This window comes from Trachypithecus francoisi, unplaced genomic scaffold, assembly GCF_009764315.1.
Source record: "Trachypithecus francoisi isolate TF-2019V2 unplaced genomic scaffold, Tfra_2.0 Lachesis_group16, whole genome shotgun sequence".
NCBI classification, from domain to species: domain Eukaryota; kingdom Metazoa; phylum Chordata; class Mammalia; order Primates; family Cercopithecidae; genus Trachypithecus; species Trachypithecus francoisi.
In genome coordinates this window covers 22,926,325-22,953,357 of record NW_022681461.1, presented here as the reverse complement: position 1 = coordinate 22,953,357, position 27,033 = coordinate 22,926,325, and the positions used below count along the sequence as shown (strand labels likewise).

General features: G+C 38.0%; 1 protein-coding gene across 3 annotated transcripts in view; it reads right to left on the bottom strand.

Moving 5' to 3' along the window:
• TRPM6 (transient receptor potential cation channel subfamily M member 6) overlaps nucleotides 1-27,033 on the bottom strand; it is a 162,445-nt gene that overhangs the window by 10,795 nt on the left and 124,617 nt on the right. For all 3 annotated transcript variants that reach the window (XM_033237090.1, XM_033237089.1, XM_033237091.1), the window contains 10 exons: nucleotides 26,749-26,861; nucleotides 20,334-20,451; nucleotides 17,326-17,417; nucleotides 15,733-15,791; nucleotides 12,701-12,726; nucleotides 9,204-9,254; nucleotides 7,668-7,733; nucleotides 4,820-5,106; nucleotides 4,464-4,546; nucleotides 3,498-3,703 (listed from right to left, as the gene is read on the bottom strand). In XM_033237090.1, the coding sequence (XP_033092981.1) occupies nucleotides 3,498-3,703; nucleotides 4,464-4,546; nucleotides 4,820-5,106; nucleotides 7,668-7,733; nucleotides 9,204-9,254; nucleotides 12,701-12,726; nucleotides 15,733-15,791; nucleotides 17,326-17,417; nucleotides 20,334-20,451; nucleotides 26,749-26,861 (1,101 nt within the window). The remainder of the gene's footprint in view (nucleotides 1-3,497; nucleotides 3,704-4,463; nucleotides 4,547-4,819; nucleotides 5,107-7,667; nucleotides 7,734-9,203; nucleotides 9,255-12,700; nucleotides 12,727-15,732; nucleotides 15,792-17,325; nucleotides 17,418-20,333; nucleotides 20,452-26,748; nucleotides 26,862-27,033) is intronic.

Sequence of the window (27,033 nt, the reverse complement as noted above, 5' to 3'; positions counted from 1 at the left end):
GCACACAAATGGCAGAAGGACCTTTCAATGTGTGAAAATAGACAATTGGCCAGGCACGGTGGCTCATACCTGTAATCCCAGCACTTGGGGAGGCAGAGGCAGGCAGATCTCTTGAGCCCAGGAGTTTGAGACTGGCCTGGCCAACATAGTGAAACCCCATCACTACACATACAAAAATTGGCCAGGTATGGCAGCACGCGCCTATGGTCCCAGCTATTCGGGAAGCTGAGGTGGAGTATTGTTTGAGCCCAGGAAGGCTGAAGCTGCAGTGAGCCATGATCGTCCGACTGCACTCCAGCCAGCCTTGGCTACGCAGGGAGACCTTGTCCCCCCACCAAAAAAAAAGAAAGAAAGAAAAAAGAAAAGAAAAGAAAAGAAGGTAAGGAAAGAGAAGAGAAGAGAAAAAAGAAAAGAAGAAAAAAAGAAAAAAGAAAAGAAAAGAAAAAGAGCAGCCTCAAATACCAATCTGACTTAAAGAGAGTAAATGCTCATGTCAGGTAATATGCGGCATGCCTTTATGAGGAACTCAGAGATTGACATTCTGATCCCAACCACTTTTGAGTACATCAATGAACTTGTACATTGGTGGAAAGGAGCTACCTTTTTTGTAGTAGCAGAATTTATGATGATGATGACGTCGATGCCAATGCTGCCATTCTGGAAACTGCTTTGTTGAATAAAAAATTAATAACTCTAAAACTTATATCTCCAAATTAATGTTGAAAAATACAATGAGCTAAAAAATACTATAAACCACTGGAATTTGAAATACAATTGTTTTCAATTTCTGTTGCTGGGAACTAAATGTTGGATTTTAATTATGATGATTCAGGCCCTCACATGTAGGGTTTTTTTAAGTGGAAAGAGACCAAAAACCTTCAGCGTAATTACAAGTGATTGGAAATTGGTCAAGTCTCTCCTTAGAGTACAGTTTCTGGCCTGGTGTGGCAGCTTCTGGGGTTAGTTATTGGTACTCCCTTGGAAGAAAGCAAAGAGGAGAAGAAAAGAAACTGAAAGAATAAACTCCTCGAGTGTTTTACACTCCTTCTCTCTCTCAAAGCAGTAGGGAACCACAGCACACCGAGCAGAGCCTTCTATAGAAGCAGAGGCTGCAGTCTCTGCAGCACCAACAGGACCACAGACTGCTGCAACTGCAGATTAACCTCCATATTAAAGAGTCACACAGAGATCAATGCTAACAGCAACAATTACTAACATTTACTGAAGGCTGTGGATCAGGAACCTGTCTCAATTCTTGCCCTTAACAACTCTATGGCTTAAGTGCCTAATATTATTTTCCCCATTTACAAATGAGGGAAGTGGGACTCAAAGTGGTTGCTCCTCCGTGTTATGCAGCTAATTCACAGTGGAGCCAGAAGTCAGACTCCGGCATTGCAACTCTAGAGCTCCTCCTCCTAACTGCTGCTGGTGAGCCTCTGTCTCCACTTACACCACCCAGACAAGACAAGGTGCATCATCTCTCCAAAGACTAGAAATACAAATAAATTAAAGATAATATAAAACTGAACCAAAAACCATTAAGAGATTTTTAAATTACATTCTATTTTCCCTTTCCAACCTAGTTTGGATTAAATATAATAATGCACATAAGCCTTTAGCCAAGTGCCTGGCACAAACATAGTAAATGTTAGCTAGTAGTAGTAGTGTAACTGTTCATAATTACTATTATAGGATTCACATTCTTCCATAAATCCAGGTCTAACCAATTGACCAAAACTCTCCGATAAGTATCTCAAATTTCATCACACTCATTCTATGATGTCCACTCCTCCCTTCTTTGAAGGTCAATGTTTTGACATTGTTTATTTGGAGTGGCCTATTTCTGCAATTCACATAATTGCCCAGTAAAAGAATAAAGTTAATTCTCTTTTTCCCTCAAGACTGTCAACACAGCATTTGTTCTGTTTAATGTTACTTCAGATTACTAAGAGACATAAAAATTCCCAAACATAAACATCATTAAACAAAAACCTATTCAAGTGGAATACAAAACACACTGAAGAGTCATCATTAATTCCTTAAAGTTTTTCTTTGGTTGTTTTGTTTCGTGTTTCTGTTTTTCTTTTTTAAACAACTCCACCCAAAACTCAAAGCACAGTCAAATACAGATGAAAACAATCAACCTCTCTCCAATTTGAGCTACAAAAATAGATGCCTTGGGCATCAATGCTCTGGGTTTATATGGATCAAGTACTTGCTGGTTTAAAAGCTGAATCAACTTGGTCATTTTAACTTTGTTTATATTACTTCCTAAAATATTGGGTTTGAATTGAATTAGAAATATAATTCAACTCTGTGAACAGCATCAGTCTGAAAGGACAGAAGCACTTATATGTCATTTAAAAAATGCACTTATATGTAGTTTAAAAATTTGTGTCACATCCTTGAGCATGTGACAGAAGTTTCAAAGTGACTTTGCAGTCTTAACAGACATGGCTCACGATGCCCCAGGACTGTCTGCTTATCTCTACATTCTCCAACCTCCAAACCCAGCTTTCAGCATAGAATCCCAGAACCAGAGGCTGGGAAAGTCAGACAGGACAAGAAAAAGGCCCAAGTTGTTCAAACAAACCGTAAGATGGTTATACCCTCTACATATGAAACTCTTAAAAGAAATAAAAGAGCAGTGAAAAGAAAAGAACAGGGATGTGTTAAGAATAGCTTAAGTCTGCATCCTGGCTCCCCCTTAAGTAGCTGTGCAACTCTGGGCAAGTCATTAAACTTTCTGGGCCTAAATTCCCATAATATTTACCTCAAGGTGCTGCTTCTAGGATTAAAATGAGGTAACTTCTAGGAAACTTCCTGGACTACATATCTTATTTAAAACCAAAGCCCCAGTCAGTGAGCCTAAGGACTAAACTTTGACCTCAATACATATTTTGTTCTGTCCCTGCTAGGCAAGCCTGCTGGAGACACTCTGTTTTGTGCCGCAGGATTATAAGTCACATGTGAGGTGTTGATATCAGATGTGCTGATCAAAGGCTTCCATTAAATAAGAGTATGCTGCATTGCCTCTCTCAGTCTGTGTATTTTCATGAACTGTTATAACAAGGGACACAGCAAAGAGAGCAAGCTAAATTATAAATTGCTAAAGCAATGAGCTCAAAATCATGAAAAACACTCAGAATTTAAATGTTCCTATGCGTATAAATGCATGCCTAAATATTAACATAAGACTAAGGTGAGGTCATAAAACTGAAAAATTTGTTACAAAAATCATTTCTCATTTTGCTCAAAAATTTAGATGTCTTTACATTTTAAACAGATAATCATCTGCCTACATTTTCCCCTCTACCTAAGTGGGAAATAACACAGCAGATTCCACGATTATCACTTTACAATGTCTCGAAATAAATGTGCCCACCTCCCTTCAAAGCTAAACAGAGCAACTCCATATATTACCCATCCTTGCTCTTGCAAGATCTCTTTACACTTTGCCTCATGCTTGTTGTATCAAATCCTACATCATCAATCACCTTGCAAATCTAAAACCAGCAGCTCTCCCCGAGTGTACTCATAGGTCCAGTGAGAGAAAGCCAACATCAGCTCCTCCAGGGTGTTGGTGGGGGTGATTTCATCACCGTTGTTGTTGTTGTACTTCCGGAACTCCCCTGTCATATACTTCTCAATGGTCAACCACTGATTGGCTGAATGGCAGTAGATTAAGAAAACTTCCAGGAACCTGTCAGGGAAAAAGAGGCCACTGATCCCCGACAATACAGCAAAAGTGGGACTTACTTTACTGAACAGTCATCAGCAGGAAAGATTACCTAACTCTGGTATGATGCAGCCTCAATGCACATGCCCTTGCCCTTTCTATGGAAGGGATAGGATGCAAATATTGTTAATTTTTCTTTCCATGCTTACCCACCTCCCTTCGCTTTGAGGCAACTTTCCAACTCTTTCATGAGTACCAGACCCAACTTTTCTTGCTGTGCTCTATAAAGTTCCTTGTAAATGAAAGAATGAAGCTTTACTCTAAGTCCAGCACCAAATTATGATCTCTGTCTCAATAAATGAATCCAAGTGTATGAAGACACTCAAGTGAAAGTAACAAGAGTTTATTCTTACAAAATTCTTACTTTCTATAAGACATTGGGGGAAGAGACCGTGCTTACAATAAGAATAATTTTTCTGCCATAATGCCCCTGCATATTAATAATAACACCCAAGATCTGTCTGTTTCCCATAACTGAAATCTTAGTTATAGCCTCTGAATCTCTTTTTTCCACTCATGTTTAAGTCCAATGATCAACACCAAGGTATCTCTGGGGTCTCTAATTCTCCTTTTGCCAGTCTCTGAAATTACAGAAGGAAGAATCCAAAAATAAGATCATGGGGAATTTCCCGATGGATAAGATTTCTCATAAGTAATGGGCTGAGATGAGATACATAGAAATTCCTACTTAAAATAAAGGGCCAAGATGCCCAGATTTTCTTACCTTGGTGTGTAGGGAATGGTTTGTGGTTTCACTTGGTTGAAGATATAGATCAATTTTTGAGCAGCTCTTTGTTGTTGAATTTCCTACAAAATAGGGAGCACTGATAAAAATATTGGTTTACTGTTGTACAGCTATGATCATGAAATTACGATAGGCTACCCAAATGTGATTTTTAGCCTTATTCAACTCCCACCACTGCCTGTCCCAAAAGCAAAAGTCCTACAAAACAATACTACCTCCAAAAAATAATAGGCTCCCTTTTGGGTTGAAGATAATAGCCTCAGATAAGGATGTAACCAGATCTCTTTTCTTTGACCTGTCCCTCTGGGCTATGGGTCTCCGAGTTTCAGACTTACCCTGAGGCAAAGATGAAGCACAGTGCTCTCCTGGAAGATTTTATGCCATGTCCGCACAACCTCAGGAAGAAAGGACTTGACAATGAAAACCTGTCCCGGCTTGAGAATGTCATCCTCAGACCAAGTGCTGATGACTCTCATAGCTTTACGGAGGCCCCCATCCATCTCTTCTCGGGACAACACCTGTATCATTGCAGCCCTCCCACGCTGAGACCAAGAGGACATGCTTTTATCAAGGTTTAAAGGGGAACTCTCCTCCAACCTGTAGACAGTTATTTCTTCCCCTGCTGCAAAGAGAAGTGAAGGCAAGGAATTCAGTAAGATCGCCATGTCTGTGACATGGATAGTATCCTAAATATCAATGCAGAATCAGTTCAGTTACCCAAACGACCAGAGGAGGATGGGACTAGCAGGGAACAGAACAGAATAAGGACATGGATCTGGCCATGTTTCGATGTTATTTATTGTCTAATAGATGTGGGGAAGGGGAGAAGGGACAAGTATCAGAGGATACAAAAGAATTAAGCTGTTCATACTGCAGACTATAACTGGACAAAAGCAAAGTAGTAAGGATATGCTTCTTCTGTTAAAGATAAATCCTTCTAAAGAGACGGTTTAACCTGATGGTGTTGCTCATTATCATCCCCCTAAGGAGTCTAATTAGACATTCTTTTCTAATTGTTCTTCTCACGACCTATTAATACAGGTTGCATATCCTTTATCCAAAATGCTTAGGACCAGAAGTGTTTCAAATTTCAGGTTCTTTCAGATTTTTGGAATATGTGTGTATATATAATGACATATCTTGGGGATGGGGCCCAAGCCCAAACACAAAATTCGTTTGTTTCACATACACCTTATACATATAGCCTCATAGTAATGGTATACAGTATTTTTAATAATCTTGTGCACGAAACAAAGTTTTGAAAGTGTCTTGACTCTGACCTGTCACAGGAGGTCAGGTGTGGGAGTTTTCCACTTGTGGCATCACATTAGCACTCAAAAAGTTTCAGACTTTGGAGCATTTTAGATTTCAGATGCATTTCAGCTTGAATTTAATACAAGCTCAACTTGTATTTAAAAATTCTGTATATCTGCTTATGTGTACTCTATGTAGATCTGTGCTTTATATCATTAAAAAAAAAAACTTATTTTTTTCTAGGGGTGATAATACTCCATTGAAAATGCATAGTGTAACTCAGCTGGAGTCAAATAGTATCAATGTCATATCCTAGAGCCTCTCCTTCCTTCCTTTGTGCCTTTGGACAAGTTACTTAAAACCTCAATTTCCCCATCAGAAAAATGGGGATGAAAATACTGTTTTCATTGGGCTGTTGTAAAGGTTAAATAGGCTACCATGGCCAAAGTGAATTACAACCTCAGATACAAACTCAGTCCCACTTAAAGGATTTTAGACACAAAATATTACTTAACTGCTACATAGCTTCCACTTTTAGGCTGTTGAAGAGGGAAAATTTCCTATTGAACCTAAACGCTACCAAGTCAGTGTTTAATGTTTCTTAACAGAGCAACATACTCTATACACAACTTCTGTCCAGTTTCAGCTGGTGTTTCATTTCCCCCTTACACCTTTGCTTCATTTTTTTTTTTTTTTTTTTTTTTAATGAACACGGTACTGGTTTACCAAGAAAGGAATCCAATCCCTCACTCTTGCATCTAATTCCTCACCAATAAACACATCTAGGTAATGCTCAGTAACAACTTTTCAAACCTTTCAAATATTTATTCTTGGTGCCCAGATAAATGCCACTGAAGATCTCTTTGAAGTTCTAAATCCTTAGAGGTTTTAGAGCAGAGCTATTGATTTGCAAAGCCAGTCAGGGGGCCAAATGGAAGGGGAAGGTATCTGCATTAACAGTCAGAAGCCAGGCCGAGTGTGGTGGCTCACGCCTGTAATCCCAGCACTTTGGGAGGCTGGGCCGGGTGGATCACCTGAGGTTAGGAGTTTGAGACCAGCCTGACTAACATGGTGAAACCCCGTCTCTACTAAAAATACAAAAATTAGCTGGGCATGGTGGTGCATGCCTGTAATCCCAGCTGCATGGGAGGCTGAGGCAGGAGAATCACTTGAACCCAGGAGGCAGAGGTTGCAGTGAGCCGAGATCCCACCATTGCACTCCAGCCTGGGCAACGAGAGCAAAACTCCATCTCAAAAAAAATATTAAAATAAAAATAAATAAATAAATACAAACAATCAAAAGTCAACCCAGTCTGTGCCCATGTGAACAGTGTGAGAAGAATCAAGCTCAAGGACACTTTGGGGACCCTTGCTATACTGTCAACTTGCTCATGCCTTATCCTGCCAGACAGAGAAATTTTGGTAGGCTTCGCCAGTGTGAGCTTGTTTTTCTTTACTACTCTAGACTTTTAAAACGACATTTGCAGTCTGAGGTAAGAGCAATTAGTGTACACAAAACAAAATAAACAAAAAACAATACACAAAACATTTCTCTTCAGATGCCTGTTGGCTTTCACCATATTGACATTTATCGCTTTCTCCTGTGCTTATTATAAATGGTTGGTTTGTTCTTTTCTTTCCTACTTACTTCCAGTCTTGAGTCAGTGAATGCCAGGTGCAATATTATTGCTTTCCTCCCAACTGCTGCTCATTATAGGTCTTCTTCCCATAGTATTAGATTTTGTCCCTGAATGCTGGCCATGACAGTTAACAAGAGTTTCCATTTTAGGAAATGAATCTCACTAAACTACAACCATCGACAAAACGAAATGTTCAACTAAAATAATGCAATGTGGTTTCTCCTGTGATTCACTCAGATTTAATGCCTCTGTCCTGGCATAACCTCAAGAAGGTAGAAATGCTACTCACCAAACAGTTGGATTGGTGTAAATGGTATGGTCTGAGAAAGCCTCATTAAATTATTCCTTTCAATGGCTGCAAACAAAAACAGATTTTCCATTTTAAGTATGCATCAATGGGCTGAATTTACAGAAAGCCTCTCCACATCAATATATTCATATAATGCTATTTAATTTCAAAGACCTCTTATTTCTGCCATTATCAAAAATATAATCTATAATATAGTATAAAAAATAAACTATGCCTTAAACAGGAAAGAAATCCCAATTTTAGAGGCATTTAATGTGAGATTATGTCACATGATCTGAGGTAGGACTGTCACCTCCACTCTCCTGAATACCAAATCACATACTAATCCATACATATGTGGAACTTTCTTTTAAATGGCATTTTAATCTGTGAACTTTGGTTTTCCTTTCCAAAGCAAATCCAAAGCACAGTGGACTGTGGGGACACCTATTGTTCACTTTGCACAGTTCATCTTCTTTTTCCAGAGAGAGCTGAAGACCGATTTTAATTAGAAGCGAGTGATCTGCATTTTCCTGTTAAGAGCTATAGCCTAACAGATCAGAGTCAACATGAGTTACAGTATTCCTCACTAGAGACTTTCTTAAGTTGACGGCTGGAGTCAAAATAATAGATTACTGCAGAGCTGAAAGACTCAGTTGTAAGAGCCCGGATTGAGGAGTCTGGAATCCACTGCAACTCCATTCACTACAAAGGAGAATTCAGGATAAGGCAATCTATTACTAGACCCTGAACAAACAACCTCATATAATTATAACAGTAATTATCACACCAATAAGTTCTTACTCATGTATTGAGCTTTAGATTTGTAAAAGGCTTACCCATGTATTATCTCGTCCAACGCTGAGAGCAATGACTCCCAAGAAACCACCCAATGGCACCAGTCCAGTTGGTTTTTATATTGCTTTGCATTTCAAAGTGTTTTCCTCTTAATTCTCAACTAGCCCTTTGGCAGACTGTTCCTCAGGAAGGGCAAGTACAATTATTCCCACTTTGAAAGAAAGACAACTGAAGCACTGTGAAGTGATGTTGCTTAAGAGAGTCAAGACCCTTGACATCTTTGTTTAATAACATCTTTGTTGAACTCACTCCGTGGGGTTGGCATTCATTCAGTGATCATACTCACTGAGGCCCCATTGAGGTTACAAAACCCTCCCTCAAGGAACTACTTTCAGGTCTGCCTTTTCCCCAGTCCAAAACATTGAGATCTCTGGTTTGGGGCTGGCTTTGAGCTTGCAAAGAATTTTTAGATCTCAAGGTCATCTTTCTACTTCGCAATCTGGGACTTGAGAATGCAAACATTTTGCAAAAATCCAAATTCTCTTAAATTCTGAAAACTTGTTTTCCCAAGTCAATGGCAAAGTTAGACATTGGAATGTTCTTCCCATCAAAGCAAACAATAACTTTTCAAGTTGGGAGCCATGTCAGTAACATGGAATTTGTCAATGTTTCTGTTTACAAATGCAGAAGCACAGATGTTTAGCTCAGCTGACATGTCTACGTGCACGTGCATCCTACCTGAATAATGATGGTGAGGCTCTTGAGGGCTTTTTAAGGAGGCTGAGATCTCTGAAATTAGAGAGAAGATTGGCATTTTAATTATGTGGCTGGAGATAAATACATGCTTATGAATATACTGCCTTCAAAGTTATTATTGAACAGGTTAATCAGAATGGCTTCTCAGTATTAGAAAAAGCTTGCCTAATATCTTTTAACCACATTATTGCGCATGGTACCCTGACAGCTTCCAATCATCAATGTAATATCTCCAAACATATTTATATAGGGAATTGAAGAAAGACAGGTAATATTAGCCTCAAAGATGTATTTCCTCTGAACCAATTACACCTCTGGGTTGCAGAAGGCACTCAGCTGCCCATCATACTTCACGACATCCCAGAAGCATGATTCTCTGAGCTCCCTACCAAGATGCAGTACCCGTAGAAAGACAGTATTAATACCAAGTTATTAACAGACTACTTCACTGACCTAAAATAACAACAAAATGCTGAAAACACATTAAGAGCTATATACTGGAAACAAAGAAGAGGGTGGATAATATAGCACCAAGAGATTTGTTTGGTTACACAAAGACTATGTGTTGGGAACACCTCTTCCAAGTTTAACTCATTCTCTTCTGTCTGCTTCAGTCCTAAATTACAAGGCTCTAGAGAAATCCCTTGCAACAGTTTTGCTATTTCATAAAATCAAAATTAAAGTGGAGAACTTTGGTCTCATGATGGCAACTGCTTTATACCTAGTAGAGTAAGCAGCATAATGAGCCCAATTTTGCACATCTCTCTGGGTTTTTGTTGCTGCATAAGGAAAGGAACGAAAATCACTTCCTTTGGGGAGTGTTGGCAAAAAGTAAGATCAGCAGGAAAGATGGCTCCTTTCTGAAGTCATCACTAAAAACAAAAAGTATTCCACTCCCACTATGGATCATATTAGGTGTGAGAGATATGGGTAAGATGTGGTTCCCACCTTACAGAAAAGCAAATGTATTAAGACAGAGAGACAGGTAACTATAATCACAACACAGTTAAAGTAACATATGTAATAAAGGTATATACAGAGGTTTATGGAACACATTAATTCCACCTGGAAGGTAGGGCCTTCATAAACAGTGTGAAATGCTTAAAGTGTATGGGCATCTGAGTCTGATAAAACTGAGTTTCAGTCTTGGCTTCACTACTTCAGGAGTTGTGAGACTATATTCATATTTACTCATTATACATTTATTGAGTACCTACTATGTGCCAGGCACTGGTCTATGCTCAAGAGGAAGAGCGGTAATCAAAACAGATAAAGTTTCTAGTTACATTCTAGTAAAAGGAAATAGAAAATAAATATATAGTACATATAGTATAGTGTGGGTGTGTGTATGTGTGTGTGTGTGTGTGTGTGTACGCATCAACTTAAGAGTTAGAAAGCACTGGGAATAGGAAAGTTCCTGTTTTATATAGGATGGTTAGGCAAAGTCTCTCTCATAAGGTGAAATTTGAGCACAGAGTTGAAGGAAGAGGGGCAGCAATATGAATAAATGAAGAGTATTCCAGTGATAGGTAACAGCAAGTGCCAATGTCCTGGGGCAGGTCCATGCTTGTCATGTTTAAGGAGGAGGGTGTAGCCACATTGAAATGCACTGAGAGAAATGAGGTTGGGGGGTGGCTGGAAAGCAGAACAGGGTGTTGTAGACTCTGTTGGACTTTGCTTTTGCAAAGTGAGGAGGAATGCCATTTAAGCAAGAGTGACTCAGTTCAACTTTCAGTTTAAAAGGATTATTCTGGCTGTTTCTGGAAAAAGACTACTAGAGAGCAATAGTTTGGAGGCCATACTATAATCCAAGGAAGAGATTATGATTGCTTAAAAACGGTGTTATGTGGAAGTAGCAGAACATGATCAGAGTCTTGATATATTTTGAAAGATTTACTGATAGATGGGATGTAGGGATGTGAAAAAACGGAGGACAAGTATTGCAAAACTTTAGCCTCAGGCACTGCGAGGACAGAGTTGCCATTTCCTGAGATGAGAGAGGACAGTGTTGGAACATTTTGTTTGAGACACCTTTTAGACCTCCACAGGGAGGTGTTACTATGTGGTCAGTCATATTCTGCAAGGCAGAAATAGTGAATGAAAGAGATCATGCTTATGGGCCTGGAAATCTGAATTGAGATCCAGCTTTCAAGAGCATTGAGGAAAAACTCAGGGGGTTTGCAGTCTGTCTTTGGGTAACAGGAAGTCATTGAAGGCTTCTACCTGAGTGACAATTCAGCATTCATAAAGATATTCTGATAGAAACATAGGAAAGTTTAAAAGGAGACAACCCAATCAGAATGCTAAGACAAACTCAAGGGCAAATGAAAGTATACACTTTTGTTTTGGGAAATAAATAATGGTGGTTTTAAGGTAGGAGCAGTAGGGTAGACCAAACAGATCGCTTTGAAGATGTAGGGGTGGGGAATGGCTGGGGAGGGACGGAGTTAGAAGTCAAGGTTAATAGCTAAGAGCAATGGGGTGGGAAGGAGATTGTAAATGACTAAGATTTCCAGCTTGCATGAAGGAACAAGAGGCTCTCAGAAAGACCAAAAGTAAGTCGACAAAGAAGTAGAACAGCCAAAGAAGAAGAGCCTTAAGGAAACATAGAAAAGAGAGGGTGCCATGAAGGAAAAATGGTCAATATCAACTGCCACGAGTTCAGCGAGAACTGAGAAGAGTCAAGCGAGTTGGTAGTCGTAGTAGAGTTTCAGGAAAGTGATGGGGCATACTCCATGGGCTGAAGATCAAATGTTAATTGCTCTTTCAATTAATCTGGAGGTGAAGGGTTACAGTGGCAGCTTGAAAGCTAGGTAAATCAAGAAAAAGACTATTTGTTTCTTTTGTATAGAAAACAACCTAAATTTGTTAGTAGGCTGAGGAGAAGGAATCAACTGCAAAGCAGGTGGGGGAGTACTAGAAACCCAAGAAAGTGTGATGGAACAAGAATACAGAAGATGAAGGTGCCTTTACATCAAGGAGTCAAGAATATGGAAAGGAGTTTGTAAATTGTAGTCAAGTTTGAGAGTAACTATAGTGGCTTCACCAGGCAGCTATCTCACATGACCTAGTTCTATTTAGCCATGTGGGGCCCCAGATTCTACTAAAACCCTATAGGAAAAGGCACCCATGTAACAATCTTATAAATGGCTCTGAATGAGTAATGTGTGAAAAAACAAAAGGACAGTAAGAGTTGGTGAGCAAAATGAGCTCAGTGGTTATACTCTCATTCACACAGAAAATGGGGAAATGACAGTCAGAAACAGGTCATTCAAAAAGTTTTAAACCAGACATCAATCCCAATTTGTCTGAAGAAAGATATTCAAATTTCTACTCTTCTACTGAACTTTCTACATTGCATAGTGGACAAAAATCATAAACAAAATTTCAAGAATGACAAAAATATCAGCAGGACAGTGAAACCCAGCATTAAAAATATGAAAAAATAAAAAATAAAATGTTTAAATAGAAAAACTTACTGTCAACTCCATTTGAACTTTTCAGCCTGTTTGGGAAAAAAAATGAAGTTGTTTAGATAATGCTGCCTTAAATCTTACGATTATCAAAAAAAAAAGAAGAAAACAGCACATGAAACAGAAACAACACAGAGTGTATATTTTATATAAGTGTAAAATACATATACAGTCAAGCACTGCATAATGATATTTTGGTCAATGACAGACAGCATATATTACAATGGTCCCACAGATTATAATGGAGCTGAAAAATTCCCAACACCTAGTGACATCTTAGCCATTGTAATGTCACAGTGCAATGCATTACTTATGTGTTTGTGATTATGCTGGTGTAAATAAGCCTGCTGTGCTGCCAGTCATATAAAAATAAGTACATGCAACTGTGTACAGCACATAATACTTGATGATCATGATGGATGACTATGTTACTGGTTTATGTATTTATTGTATTATGCTCTTTTTCATTCTTTTAGCATGTATTCCTTCTACTTGTGTGTGTTTTTTTTTAAGTTAACTGTAAACAGCTTCTGGCAGGTCCTTCAGGAGGTATCCAGAAAAGGTATTGTTATCATAGAAGGTGATAGCTCCGGCCGGGCGCCGTGGCTCAACCCTGTAATCCCAGCACTTTGGGAGGCCGAGACGGGCGGATCACGAGGTCAGGAGATCGAGACCATCCTGGCTAACATGGTGAAACCCCGTCTCTACTAAAAATACAAAAAACTAGCCGGGCGAGGTGGCGGCGCCTGTAGTCCCAGCTACTCGGGAGGCTGAGGCAGGAGAATGGCATGAACCCGGGAGGCGGAGCTTGCAGTGAGCTGAGATCTGGCCACTGCACTCCAGCCTGGGTGACAAAGCGAGACTCCACCTCAAAAAAAAAAAAAAAAAAAAAAAAGAAGGTGATAGCTCCATGCATGTTATTGCCCCTGAAGACCTTCCAGTGGGACAAGATGAGGAGGTAGGAGACACTGACATTGATGATCCTAATCCTGTGTGTGTAGGTCTAGGCTAATGTGTGTATTTGTGTCTTCATATTTTTTAAAAGTTTAAGAAGTAAAAATAAATAAATAAATAATTTAAAAACAGAAAATGGCTTCTAGAATAAGGATATAAAAAAAGATATTTTTGTACAGCCATACAATGTATTCGTGTTTTAAGCTAAATGTTATTGTAAAAGAGTCAAAAAGATTTTTAAATTTTTTAAAGTTATAAAGATACAGTAAAGCTAAGGTTAATTATTTAAAAAAGAAAAAAAATTGTATAAATTTAGTGTAGCCTACACTATGTAGTGTATGCATAAAGTCTCCGGTCATGTAGAGTAATGTCCGAGGCCTTCACATTCTTCCACCACTCATTCACTCTGACACCCAGAGCAAGCTTCCAGTCCTGCAAGCTCCATTCATTGTAAGCGTCCTATACAGGTGTACCATTTTCTATATTCTATACTGTATTTTTACTGTACCTTTTTTGTGTTTAGATACACAAATACCATAATTTACAGTAGTCAGTATGGTAACACACTGTACAGGTTTGTAGCCTAGGAACAATAAGCTAGACCATATTATAGCCTAGGTGTGTAGTAGGCTAGACCATCTAGGTTTGTGTAAATGCACTCTATGATGTTTGTACAAGGATGAAATCACCTAATGACACATTTCTCAGGATGTATCCTGTCGTTAATTGATGCATGACTGTATATATATTTGAAAGAGAAGTATTAGTTACATCTAATCCTTATTGTATCAGTAAAGAAGTACGTTTTCAGCCCTGCAAGTGTTTTTATAGAAAAATGAGCACCAGATCTGTATGTAAGTCATTTACTGTGTACACCCTAAGCTAATTGAAAAGCAGTTGTTTTTTAATTAGCTTTGTGATCACACAATATATATAAGATGTAACTGTGTTTGTATTCTTCTGGATCAATTAAACTAAAAGGTTCCTGAACTATGCAAAGCAGATGCCTACAAATGAGTCTGTGAATGTCTCTGGACAAGCCTACAAATCAGTTTCATTAGCCCACGTGGCCCCTAAATGTTCACAGGCTGAAATTAGTTCTCTTTAAATTGTTACTTGCCCTGCTCAAATGCACAAGTGGCCACAGGCGAGTCTGAATAAATACATTCAAATAATATCTTCAGTATTTAAGGTCCTTAAGAAAGAAAGTACAATTACGATTATTGTTCAATTTCATGCTGCAATAACCCACTACTCCGCATGAGCACAAACTACTGAACCTTTGGGAGAAGAAAGTCATGTGTCCTTTAAGTCTGGAGGCAGGCTTGCACAGGGTCCATGATGGGAGGCCTAGAGAAAGACCATCTCTAAACAGAGCTGACTGCAAACTGAAAGTCACCTTCTACCTGCTGGGTATCAATTGGCACTTCCATAGAGTAGATGGTTTTGAATTCTACCTGTATGAACAGTTAATTTGATGATGCAACTAGGAAAGTCCAGAAAATACTACAAATAAAATAGGATAATGTTTGCTTGGTTGGTTTACAACTTTCATTTCTCTAAATATATACTAATAAAATTCCAGGAAGATACTCAAGTCTACAACCACGTGAGTTCTCTATATTCTTTCTCCCTCCATCCTGACTTCCTCTCCCTCTCTGTCTCAATCTTTCTCAGAGTTATTGCTTTGGTGATTAGGATGTTACTGAGAAACCAAAAACAAAAAAGACATATTTATTTCTACTCTTTTATGCAAATTCACAATCTTAGCTATCCAAAAAGATATGGTAATCATTATTCCATGCGTGTTTTGACACTGAAAAGGCAAATGTTTAATTTGTTATAGGAGTATGTGTTTCGTTATATTGTTAAAAGGCACTCAGGTGAGATCTTGTTGCCAGAAACAGGAAAACTTGGAGAAGAAATCATTTTCATTCTGCTAACAAAAGAACAATATTGTCATTTGACACACACTTCTTTTTTCTCCCTTTCTGACTAAATTAAACCTTTGTTTCTAACCAAGTTAAAAAAAAAAAAAAATAGAAGCCAAAGACTCTTAACGATAAACATTTAGAAATACTCACAGGGAGTTCCTATTGAGGTTGATACTCCTGGAATTCCACAAAGAGTTTTTGCTGAGATCCTAAGCAGAAGGGAAAGGTCATTACGTGTGTGCTCAACATAATCCCACCCCAAGTTTTTAGGAATGATCTGCCAAACACACTCCTTGGAGAACCTTTCTTTTTTCGTCATCTACCTGAATATTCTTCTTTTAAAAAACATACTAAACCCAAGCTAGAAAGATGCATAATGTTAGGGCAATGTCAGAGAACTCAGTGTGTTGATGGACTTTAACAGAATGAAATTAGCTTTAAGGAGATATCAAACAGAAAACGTAATATATGAAATTTTTTACAGACCAAACATAGAAAATCAGGACTAAACATACACAGTTAATGTGGATTGAACATACACAATCAGCTAATGACATGGAGACAAATGAAAGTACAAGTTGACAGACAACACGGATCGTCACATTGTTATGTCTTATGAAAAGATTCTCATCTCAGGTCATGATGATTGTTCACAATAACATTACCTTGGATTTATCTCATCTGATTTCCTACTCAAATTCAATTATTTCCCGAGACCTAGTATACTCCAGGCATTACTCTAGGTAGGCCTTTTCATAGTCGTTATTTTTGCTGTCCATTAGCAATAATCTCATAAGGATGGCATTAGTCCCACTTTAGAGATACAGCCAATGAAGCTTGTAGGTTAACCGACTTTGAAACGTAGAAAGTGGCAGAGCCAGAATTCGAACACAGGTCCCTGCTTCCAATTATCCTCAAGTATTCTGACATTTTACTTTGAAAATCTTTCACAGATCCTATTCCTACAAGAATATCTAAGGTTGTTAGTATACAGTCATGTCCCAACAGTTCTCAAGTTCAAACAGGTAATATTCAAAGACTTAAAATTAGGTTTCTTGGGTTAAGCTAATTATTCACACTTCCCACATGGCGGATGGCACAAAACAAGGCCCATATTTTTAGACAGCAAGAAAAACAGACTGCAAAACCAGAGAATCTCAGCACTGAAGAAACACTAAGGGTCCTTTACCCTGCAAGGCTTGAATCCCCTCCATCATGCCTGCGAAGAGGTTTGTTCAGCCTATGCTTGACTGATCGCACTAGTGAGGGACTCACTACTTCCAGAAATAAATCATTCCATGCTTGGAAAGCTCCAATTGCTAAAAATTTCTCCTCAGATTGGGCTGAAATCTGTCTCCCAGTAGCTTCTATATGTTGATTCTAGATCTACCTCTTAAAAGAGTATAGAAAATAGCTTATTTTTCTTCCACATGACAACTTTCATATATTTGAAAACAGTTTCAAAAACTCCTGAATTCTTTCTCTCTCATGCTAAACATCCCCAGGATAAGTTACTGAGCGGATAGGTAAATTGCATAAAGAAGAATGTCAAAGAAAGAATAACATGGAGGGGATTGAAAAAATAGAACAGGAATTCAACTGAGCATAGCTTCAAAACAAAGATTAAACAGACTGTCAATAAAAAGCAGGAGCCAATTAAGGGACATAAAGGTAAACTGGGCGTAGTCAAGAGAAGCACTGCATGTTCGAATGTGTTTTTTTAATTCCTAAAACATTTTTTACCTCTTGAGACTGCTTTAGGTAATCACTGATTTGTACAGCATATTGCCCAATGTCTTTAGTTTTCGTTTTCTGATGTATGTAAGGTTTAACTCCTTGTAAAGAGGAAGAGAAAGATTAGAAAATACATGAAAATGTGTTACATTCAAATCACAGTTCCCAAATAGAAAAATCTGAACACAGTACATTCATTTAAACTTGGATATAGTTTTCTCTTTCTGTTTTTAGCAAGTTTTACCAAGTTTCCTTTATCCTTTTTTTCCTCAAGAGGTTGAAAACCATATATTCTACTTCTATTCTTCTATAGTTACTTTCACATTTATAACAACTTACACTTCTCTATCGAAGCCGAGAATTAAACGATCCATAAACTGACCTCTTATAAGACAACACCTTTAGTAATTTTTTATATCTACCTTCTCCCTGCACACTATTGCACATGCTTTATTTAAAATATATGAAATTTAATTCCTTTCCTAGTCTAATTAGGAGCCCTTCCTTAGCAACTGCATCAAACATCATAGTAGGCTACTTAAAAAGAACAACAACAAAAGAATGATAGAGGCCAGGTGCCGTGCCTCATGCCTGTAATCCCAACACTTTGGGAGGCCAAGGCAGATGGATCACCTGAGGTCAGGAGTTTAAGACCAGCCTGACCAACATGGAGAAACTCTGTCTCTACTAAAAATATAAAAATGAGCCAGGTGTGGTGGCGCATAACTGTAATCCTAGCTACTCAGGAGGCTGAGGCAAGAGAATCTCTTGAATCCGGGAGGCAGAGGTTGCAGTGAGCCAAGATTGTACCACTGCTCTTCAGCCTGGGCAACAGAGTGAGACTGTCTCAAAAAAAAAAAAAAAAAAAAAAAAAGAAAGGAATGCTATCAAATAGATTTAATTTTTAGTCTTTTATTAAAAAGGATGATGAGGATGATTACTGTTATTATTTTTGTAGCTGGTACCTACAGAGTTACTACATATAGTAGATGCATAATAAATATTTAATGAATACTTGGTTGGATTAATTCTGAGAATAATACTTACTAGGAGTCCTGACTAAAAATAGGAGATAACGGTTGCATTTTTCCCTAATGATTTTGTGCTGGGGGAAAAAAAAAGTATACAAGAAGTGTAAAAAATACTATTTGAAGGCCAAGTGTAGTAACTGGCACATGCCTGTAATCCTAGCACTTTAGGAAGCCAAGACAGGAGCATTGCTTGAGGACAGGAGTTTGAGACCTGCCTGGGTGACATAGCGAGACCCCCATCTCTACAAAAAATAAACAAAATTAGCCAAGCATGGTGGTACACACTATAGTCCCAGCTACTCGGGAGGCTGAGGTGGAAGGATCACTTGAGCCCAGGAGGTCAAGGCTGCAGTGAGCTGTGATCACGTAACTATACTCCAGCTTGGGTGATGGAGCCAGAACCTGTCTTTAAAAAAAAAAAAAAAAACAGAGAGAGAGAGAATGCTACCTGACAGGGCATCTGCCTATCCACAAACTTTTATTTTTTAAATTCTTTTTCAATTAATTATTAAGCCAGACACGTTTCAAAAAAATAAGGTTCCCAACTGCGAATGTGGTTCAAGGAAGACAGTGGGCCTCAATACTCACTCAGATTAGCCAGGCACTCGGATCAACCTATTTCCCTAGCCTTACCTCCCCATCTGATCATCTGACTTAATGAGATTCTTTCCCAGAAACCTCCTGTCATTTGCATCTCTCTATGTTTGAAATTCATTGGAAAGAACTTAAATGATTTAAGAATGATATATAACATCCTAAACATAAATTATACTATTTATAAAAAATATAATACCTAATATATATAATATAAATGTATGACATTTATAAATAAAATGAATCTATTTATAATTGGTACTGGAGTCATGTCTTTAGGTGTGGGATTTGATTTATTCAAATTTATGGTCTCTAGTAAACGGTATGATTAAAGTCAAGGCAAATTAAGCTCTCAAGCTAATCTATAAATTGAAGGGGTGCTGACTAATTTAATTTCTAAATGTCTCTTTCAGCTTAGAGTCCACTTGATTCTCAGTGATTTAACAGACAAGTGAGTATTTTTAAACCAAAAATCAAGGTTTCTCCACCTTAGCAATGACATTTTGGGCTGGATAATTGTCACGAGGACTTATCTCTCCAGTTCATTGTAAGACGTTTAACAGTATCCCTGTCCTCTACTCACTGGATGGCAAGAGCATTCCCCCCATTTTAGTTATGAAACAAAAATATCTCCAGACATTCCCAAGTGTCCCATGGGGAAAGTGAGGGGAACGTGTAAAATTACCCCTTGGTTGAGAACCATTTACCATACGAACAAGCAGATTTTTAGAAAAGTCTGACAGCATAAATTTCAATACAATGTCTACTTATACCTTAAGGTTAGTATTTTAAATATTTTTAAAACCTATGACTCCTTAATCACTTAGTCCTTTCTGTTTAAAAACTGGTAAAGGTCTCTTATCTAATGCAAGAAGTCCAAAGTTCTGATCATTGCTATCTTTTCTGTTCACAATCTGCCCTCATCTTACCTGTCTAGACTTATTTCACTGTCCAGGCCTAGCCCACAGTATTCATTCTTGGCTGGTTGATCCATCTTCTCTCCTCTACAAGCACCATTATTAAGCTTAAGAGATAATTTCAGTGTCACATGTACTTTAAGAATTTATAAAATTAGACAATCCCCTATCTATAAATCAGACTAAATGAATGCTGTCTGGATAAAACACTCTGAGTAAGGTTCAACAGCTTTGAATACAAGAGACTATCTAAATCTTAATTTTTCTTTTCTGGAGTCCTTTAGGCAAATAAAATTTTGTCCCTTTCATAAAAATCAAAAGCAAAAAAATGCTATTTTCCTTACAGAGTGTAACTACCTTCTCTTTCCCTCATCTCCATGTGAAAGAACAGGAGGGACCGCCAATGGTCTAAAGACTGTACCCTGAGAAAATTCCACCAGGTATTTTGGGATCCAAGAGTGTAGATGTTACATACTTGTCTGACTGCATTTGGACACTGTGAACCAGTTCTTGCTGTACTCCTCAGAGATGCTGTTTTCTCCTGGCTCTGGATTCAATTGTTCACTCTGAGAGCAGGCATTAACTGTTATGATCTGGAGATAAAGACACTTGTTGGAACACAGTGACATTAATTCAAAAGCACAGTGAGTCACACTAATAGAAGAACCATGGTGAAGGGCAGTGTCTGTTAACACTGGCTGCATATTACAATTGCCTGGGAAGTGCTGACAAATCCCATCACTTAGGCTAGCAGGACACAAGCATCCACGTGATTTCTCTTTGCAGTCATGACTGAGAACCCCTGCTCCACACCTTAGTTCTTAATCTTGAGTGCACATCAGAATCACCCAGGGCTTAGGGGCTGGTTTAAGCTACAGGTCACTGGATCCCACCCCTGGAATCTCTAATGCAACAGGTCTGGAAGGAGGGAGAATTTGAATCTCTAATTCCCAGGTGATGCTCATGCTGCTAATAGGATATCATATTTTCAGAAAATATTTGAATCCAAAGAATTTGTGTTGGAATTCTAGCTCTGTCATTTAGAAGCCATGTGAATTTGGGAAAATCACGTAATGTCTCTAGCCCCTTTTCCTTCATTACTAAAACAATAGATAGCCAATAATATGACTGTCCCACATATTTCCGAGCTGCAGAACAAACAGGGTAAATTGGTAACTCAAAAGCAATAAATAAATAAATGCAAGCTTGAATTACTGAACTCAGTTGCAATTTCTAGTTGAACACTGGACATTTGAACTATTCCAAAAATAAATCTGCTTAAGTGCATATTTCTTGGGATTGCAGAAACTCACGGTATTTTCCCTGAAAGAATAGCCTTCCTTATCTCTCCCCTAAAAGGTGCTTTTACATAATTGTCTCAATACTAATCTCTTTGTTTCTGCTTCTCATTCTAAAAAAAAGGCTAAGGTATTTTTTTAATGCATCCAGATTATTATTTAGAAAAATAAGTGTAAAAGTTTTTAAAATTAGGCAGAGCATTAAGATCATGAAAGGTGAATTCTTACAGAATTGCTACTTGAGATCTAAAATTTCCTAATGATATATAAAAAGACTCACTGAATGAAAATAAAAACAACACATCAAAATTTGTAGGAAAGAGCTCAAACAGTGCTTAGAGGGAATTTTATAGCACTAAATGACTACATTAGAAAAGAAGGCCGGGCACAGTGGCTCACACCTATAATCCCAGCACTTTGGGAGGCTGAGGCAGGTGAATAGCTTGAGTTTAGGAGTTTAAGAAACAGTCTGGGCAACATGAAGAAATCCCATCTCTACAAAAAAAAAAAATTAGCCGAATGTGGTGGCACACCTGGGGGCCCAGGTGCTCAAGGGGCTGGGGTGAGGGGATCACTTGAGACTGGGAGACAGAGGTTGCAATGAGCCGAAATGACAACTGCACTCCAGCCTGTGTCAAGAGTGAAACCCTGTCTCGAAAAAAAAATTTAAGAAGGAAGTCTCAAATCAATGACCAAAGTTTCTACCTCAACAAACTAGAGGCCAGGCGTGGTGTCTCACACCTGTAATCTCAGTACTTTGGGAGGCCGAGGCAGGCAGATCACCCGAGGTCAGGAGTTCGAGACTAACCTGGCCAAAATGGCAAAACCCCGTCTCTACTGAAAATACAAAAGCTAGCCAAGCGTGGTGGTGTGTGCCTATAGTCCCAGCTACTTGGGAGGCTGAGGCAGGAGAATCACTTGAACCCGGGAGGTGGAGGATGCAGTGAGCCAATATCGTGCCACTGCATTCCAGCCTGCGCTACAGAGAGAGACTTTGTCTGAAAAACAAACAAACAAACAAACCTAGAAAGAGAAGAGCAAAGTTAAACCCAAAGTAAATAGAACAAAAGAAATAACAAAGATAAGAGCAAGCATGAATGAAACAGAAATCAGAGGCTGGGCGTGGTGGCTCATGCCTGTAATCCCAGCAATTTGGGAGGCTGAGGCAGGCGGATCAACTGAGGCCAGCCTGGCCAACGTGTCAAAAACCTGTCTCTACTAAAAATACAAACATCAGCTGGGCATGGTGGCACAGGCCTGTAATCCCAGCTACTCAGGAGGCTGAGGCAAGAGAATTGCTTGACCCTGGGAGACAGAGTTTGCAGTGAGCCGAGATTGTACCACTGCACTCCAGCCTGGGCGACAGAGAAAGACCCTGTCTCAAAAAAAAAAGGAGGGGGGGTGGCGTGCAGGGAAGGGAATCAAAGAAAAATCATTGAAAACAAGAGCTGGTTCTTTGAGATGATCAATAAAACAGATAAACCTGTAGCCAGACTGATTATGAAACAATGAGAGAAAATCCAAATTTAAAATGTTAGGAACGGGCCGGCCAGCATGGTGGCTCGCCCCTGTAATCCCAGCACTTGGGAAACCAAGGTGGGCAGGTCACCTGAGGTCAGGAGTTCGAGACCAGGCTGGTCAATATGCAGGCTGGTCAATATGGTCAAACTCCATCTCTACTAAAAATACAAAAATTAGCCAGGTGTGGTGGTAGGCACCTGTAATCCCAGCTACTTGGGAGGCTGAAGTGGAAGAATCGCTTGAACCTGAGGCAGAGGATGCAGTGAGCCAAGATCAAGCCATTGCACTCCAGCCTGGGCGACAGAGCAAGATTCCATCTCAAAAATAAATAAATGACTAAACGAAATAAAATGTTAGGAACAAAACAAGTGATGTCACTACCCACAGATCTCAAAGGCAATAAATGAATAATGAGATAAAATTATGAACATTATGCCAATAAAGTAAACAACTTAAACAAAATGGATAAATTCTTTGACACACACAAAAAAAGCTCATTCAAGAAGAATTACATAACCTAAATAGCTCTATATCTATTACAGAAACTGAATTTGTAGTTAAAAGCTTTCCCACAAAGATGGTTTCATTGGTTAATTCTACCGAATACTTCAGACTGAAATAATATCAATTCCTTACAAATTCACCCAGAAAACTGAAGAGGAGGGAATACTTTCCAACTCACTAAATAAACCAAGCATCATCCTGATACCAAAACCAGACAAAGATATTACAATAAAAGTGAACTAAAGACAACTATCCCTCAATAATTGATGCAAAAATACTAATGAAAATTTTAGCAAAATGAAACAATATGAAAAAAAAAATCATGACCAAGTGGGATTCATCCCAGCAAGGTAATTTAATATTCTAAGAATTCTAACATTATAAAATTAATTAATGAAATTCACTATAAAATAACACAATCAAAAGGAGAAATATCTGATCACCTAAGTAGATACAGAAAAAGCATTTGACAAAGGCTTATATCCATGAATGATAAAAATTCTCTGAAAACTAAAAACAGAAGGAAAGTTTTCAGCCTGATAAAGCGCATCTATAGAAAAACCTATAACTCACCTCATTCTTAATAGTAAAGGATTAAATGCTTTTCCCCGAAGAACAGATACAGGAAAAGATATCTGCTTTTATCACTTCTAGTCACTATCATACCAGAGGTTCTGGTCAGTGTAATCAGGCAAGAAAAAGAAATACAACGTGTCCAGATTGAAAGGAAGAAGTAAAACTATCTATGTTTGTACATGACATGGTCATGTATATAGAAAATTCTTAAAAAGTTACACAAAAACTACTCAAGTAAGGAAGCTTATCAAGGTTGCAAAATATAAGACCAGTATCAAAAAACTTCCATATACCATAAACAAATAATCAGATATTAAAATTGTTAACTAATTACAGTTATAATAAAATCAAAAATATGAAATAGGGATGCATTTAACAAAACATGTGCAAGATCTGTACTCTAAAAACTATAAAATATTACTTCAAGAAATCAAAGAAGACCTAAATGGAGAAATACATCATGTTCGTGAATCAGAAGATTCATTATTGTTAAGATGTCAACTTTCCCGACATTGACATACACATTTATGGCAATTCCATTCATAATCCTAGCCCACTTCTCTATAAAAATTGACAAGCTGATTCTAAATTTATAAGGAAATGCAAAGAACACAAAATAGCCAAACTTCTTGAAAAAGAAAAAAATTGACCTTTAATATATGACTCAAAAATTATCATAAACTTGTATTCAAAATAGGATAATACTGGCATAGAGATAGAAATTGATCCATACATATTGTGATCTATATGGTCAACTAATTTTTGACAAAGATGTCAAGGCAACTCAATAGAGGAAAAGATATCTTCTATTATTGTTAATATGGTCAAGAACAGAATTGAAAAAGATATCTTTCTACCAAAAAGTAGTAGAAAATTTTGATATTCATATTCAAGAAAGAAAGAGGACAGAAGAAACTCAACTCTTAGCTATCTTCATATACAAAAATTACCTCAAAATAGACTATAGACCTACATGCAAGAGCTAAAACTATAAAATTCCTAGAAGAAAACATGAGAATATGTCTTAGTGATCCTGGCAAAAATATTTTAAATGTGATACAAAAATCACAGACTATAACAGAAAAGAATCAAACACTTCATCAAAAAAAATATATGGCTTCAAAGGACATTTACGAAAATTAAAAGGCAAACCACTGAGACAAAATATTTGCAAAAACATCTACTCAAAAAAGGATTTGAACATATATTTTTAAATGCTCACAACTTTATAATAAGACAACAACCCAATTTTTTAAATGGGCAAAGATCTGAACAAACATGTCACCAAAAAAGATATACTGCCATGCCCCTCATAACAGTACTTCAGCCAATGACAGACCACTAATACAATGGTGGTCCTTTAAGATTATAACGGAACTGAAAAATGCCTGTCACCTAGTGACACTACAGCTGTGATAACATCGTAGCACATTTTGTTTTTTTATAAATTTAGTGTAGCCTAAGTGTACAGTGTTTATAAAGTCTACAGTAGTGTACAGTAATGTCCTAGGCCTTTGCATTCACTCACCGCTCACTCACTGACACTCCTAGAGCAACCTTCAAGTCCTGCAAGTAAGTGCCCTATACAGGTGCACCAATTTTTATATTTTATACTGTACTTTTACTGACTTTCTATGTTTAGATACGCTTAGATACACAAATATCATTGCGTTACAATTACCTAAAGTGTTCAGTACAGTAACATGCTGTACAAGTTAATAACCTAGGAGCAACAGGCTACATGGTACAGCCTAGGCATGTGGTAGCTTAGACCATCTAGGTTTGTGTAAGTACATTCCATGATGTTTGTGCCATGATGAAATCACCTAATGACACCTTTCTTAGAAAGTATCCCCATCATTAAGCATGCAAGACTGTACAGAAAGCAAATAAACACATGAAAAGATGTCTAGTAGCATTCGTCACTATGGAAATACAAATGAAATCGTACCATGAGATACCACTACACATTCATTAATATGGCTAAAATTTAAAAGATTGAGTATGCTGAATTGGTGACTGCCATGATTTGAATGTTTTTTCCTTCCAAAACTCATGTTAAAACTTAATTCCCAGTGTAATCATATTAAGAGACGGAGCCTTTAAGAGGTGACTGGATCATGAGGGCTCTGGCTCACGAATAGATTAATTCATTCATGAGTTAATGGATTATGGAGGGGATGGGTTATTTATCATGACAATGGATCTGTTATAAAAGCCTGTTTGGCTCTCTCAGGAGCCCCCCTCGCCATGTGCCACCTAGGATTCTGCAGAGAGTCTCTATCAGCAAGAAGTCCCTACCAGATGTGTTCCCTCCACCTTGGACTACCCAGCCTCCAGAACTGTAAGAAATAAACTTCTTTTCTTTATTAACCATGCAGCCTTCGGTTTCTATTATAGCAACACAAAACAAACTAAGACAGTGAGGATCTGGAACAGCTGAAATGCTCACAAATTACTGGTGGGCATGTAAAATATTATGATTACCTTGGAAAGCAGTTTGGAAGTTTCTTCAAAAATTAAAAAACACTTACCATATGACTCTGACATTCCATTCCTAAGTATTTTACCAAGGAGAAATTAAAACATATGTCCACAAAAAGACTTGTACACAAATGTTCATGATAGTTTTTTTGGAAGAGCCAAAAATTGAAAACAACCCAAATGTCCTTCAACATGTTAGCAGATAAATAAATTGCAGTATATCCACTCTAATGACTCTTAAATTTATATCTGGGTGTGATTGTGTACACCTGTAGTCCCAGTTACTTGGAAGGCTGAGGTGGAAGGATTAATTGTGCCCAGATGTTCAAGATCAGCCTGGACAACATAGCAAGACCCCATCTCTTAAAAAGAGGAACAAATTATATTTTCAAACCTTTCAATACAATGTTATTTTGTGTAGATGACACTTTACAATAAAGATAAATCAAACTAAGACCACTACCTTGACTGCTCAAAACCTAAAAGATGGAATAACAGTACACTTACTGGCACCCGGAGTCCTTGAGTATTCTTCTTTTTCTTTGACAGTCTCCTGTCTTTGGTTAGCATTTTTGCTTTGACCCATGCTCCCTGCCCTATTTCTGAAGAGCTTGAAAGATCTGTAAGGGAAATGGTCTACATGAGAAAGTTGACAACAGTAAGGAGGGGCCATTTTGTTTTACAGAAAAAGCTGACAGAACAGGGAGAATGACAATGTGGTTAAGAGTCATAGATTTAAAAAAAAAAAAAAAAACTGGTAGCAATGCAAAGGACTTAACGCTGTTTTTTTAA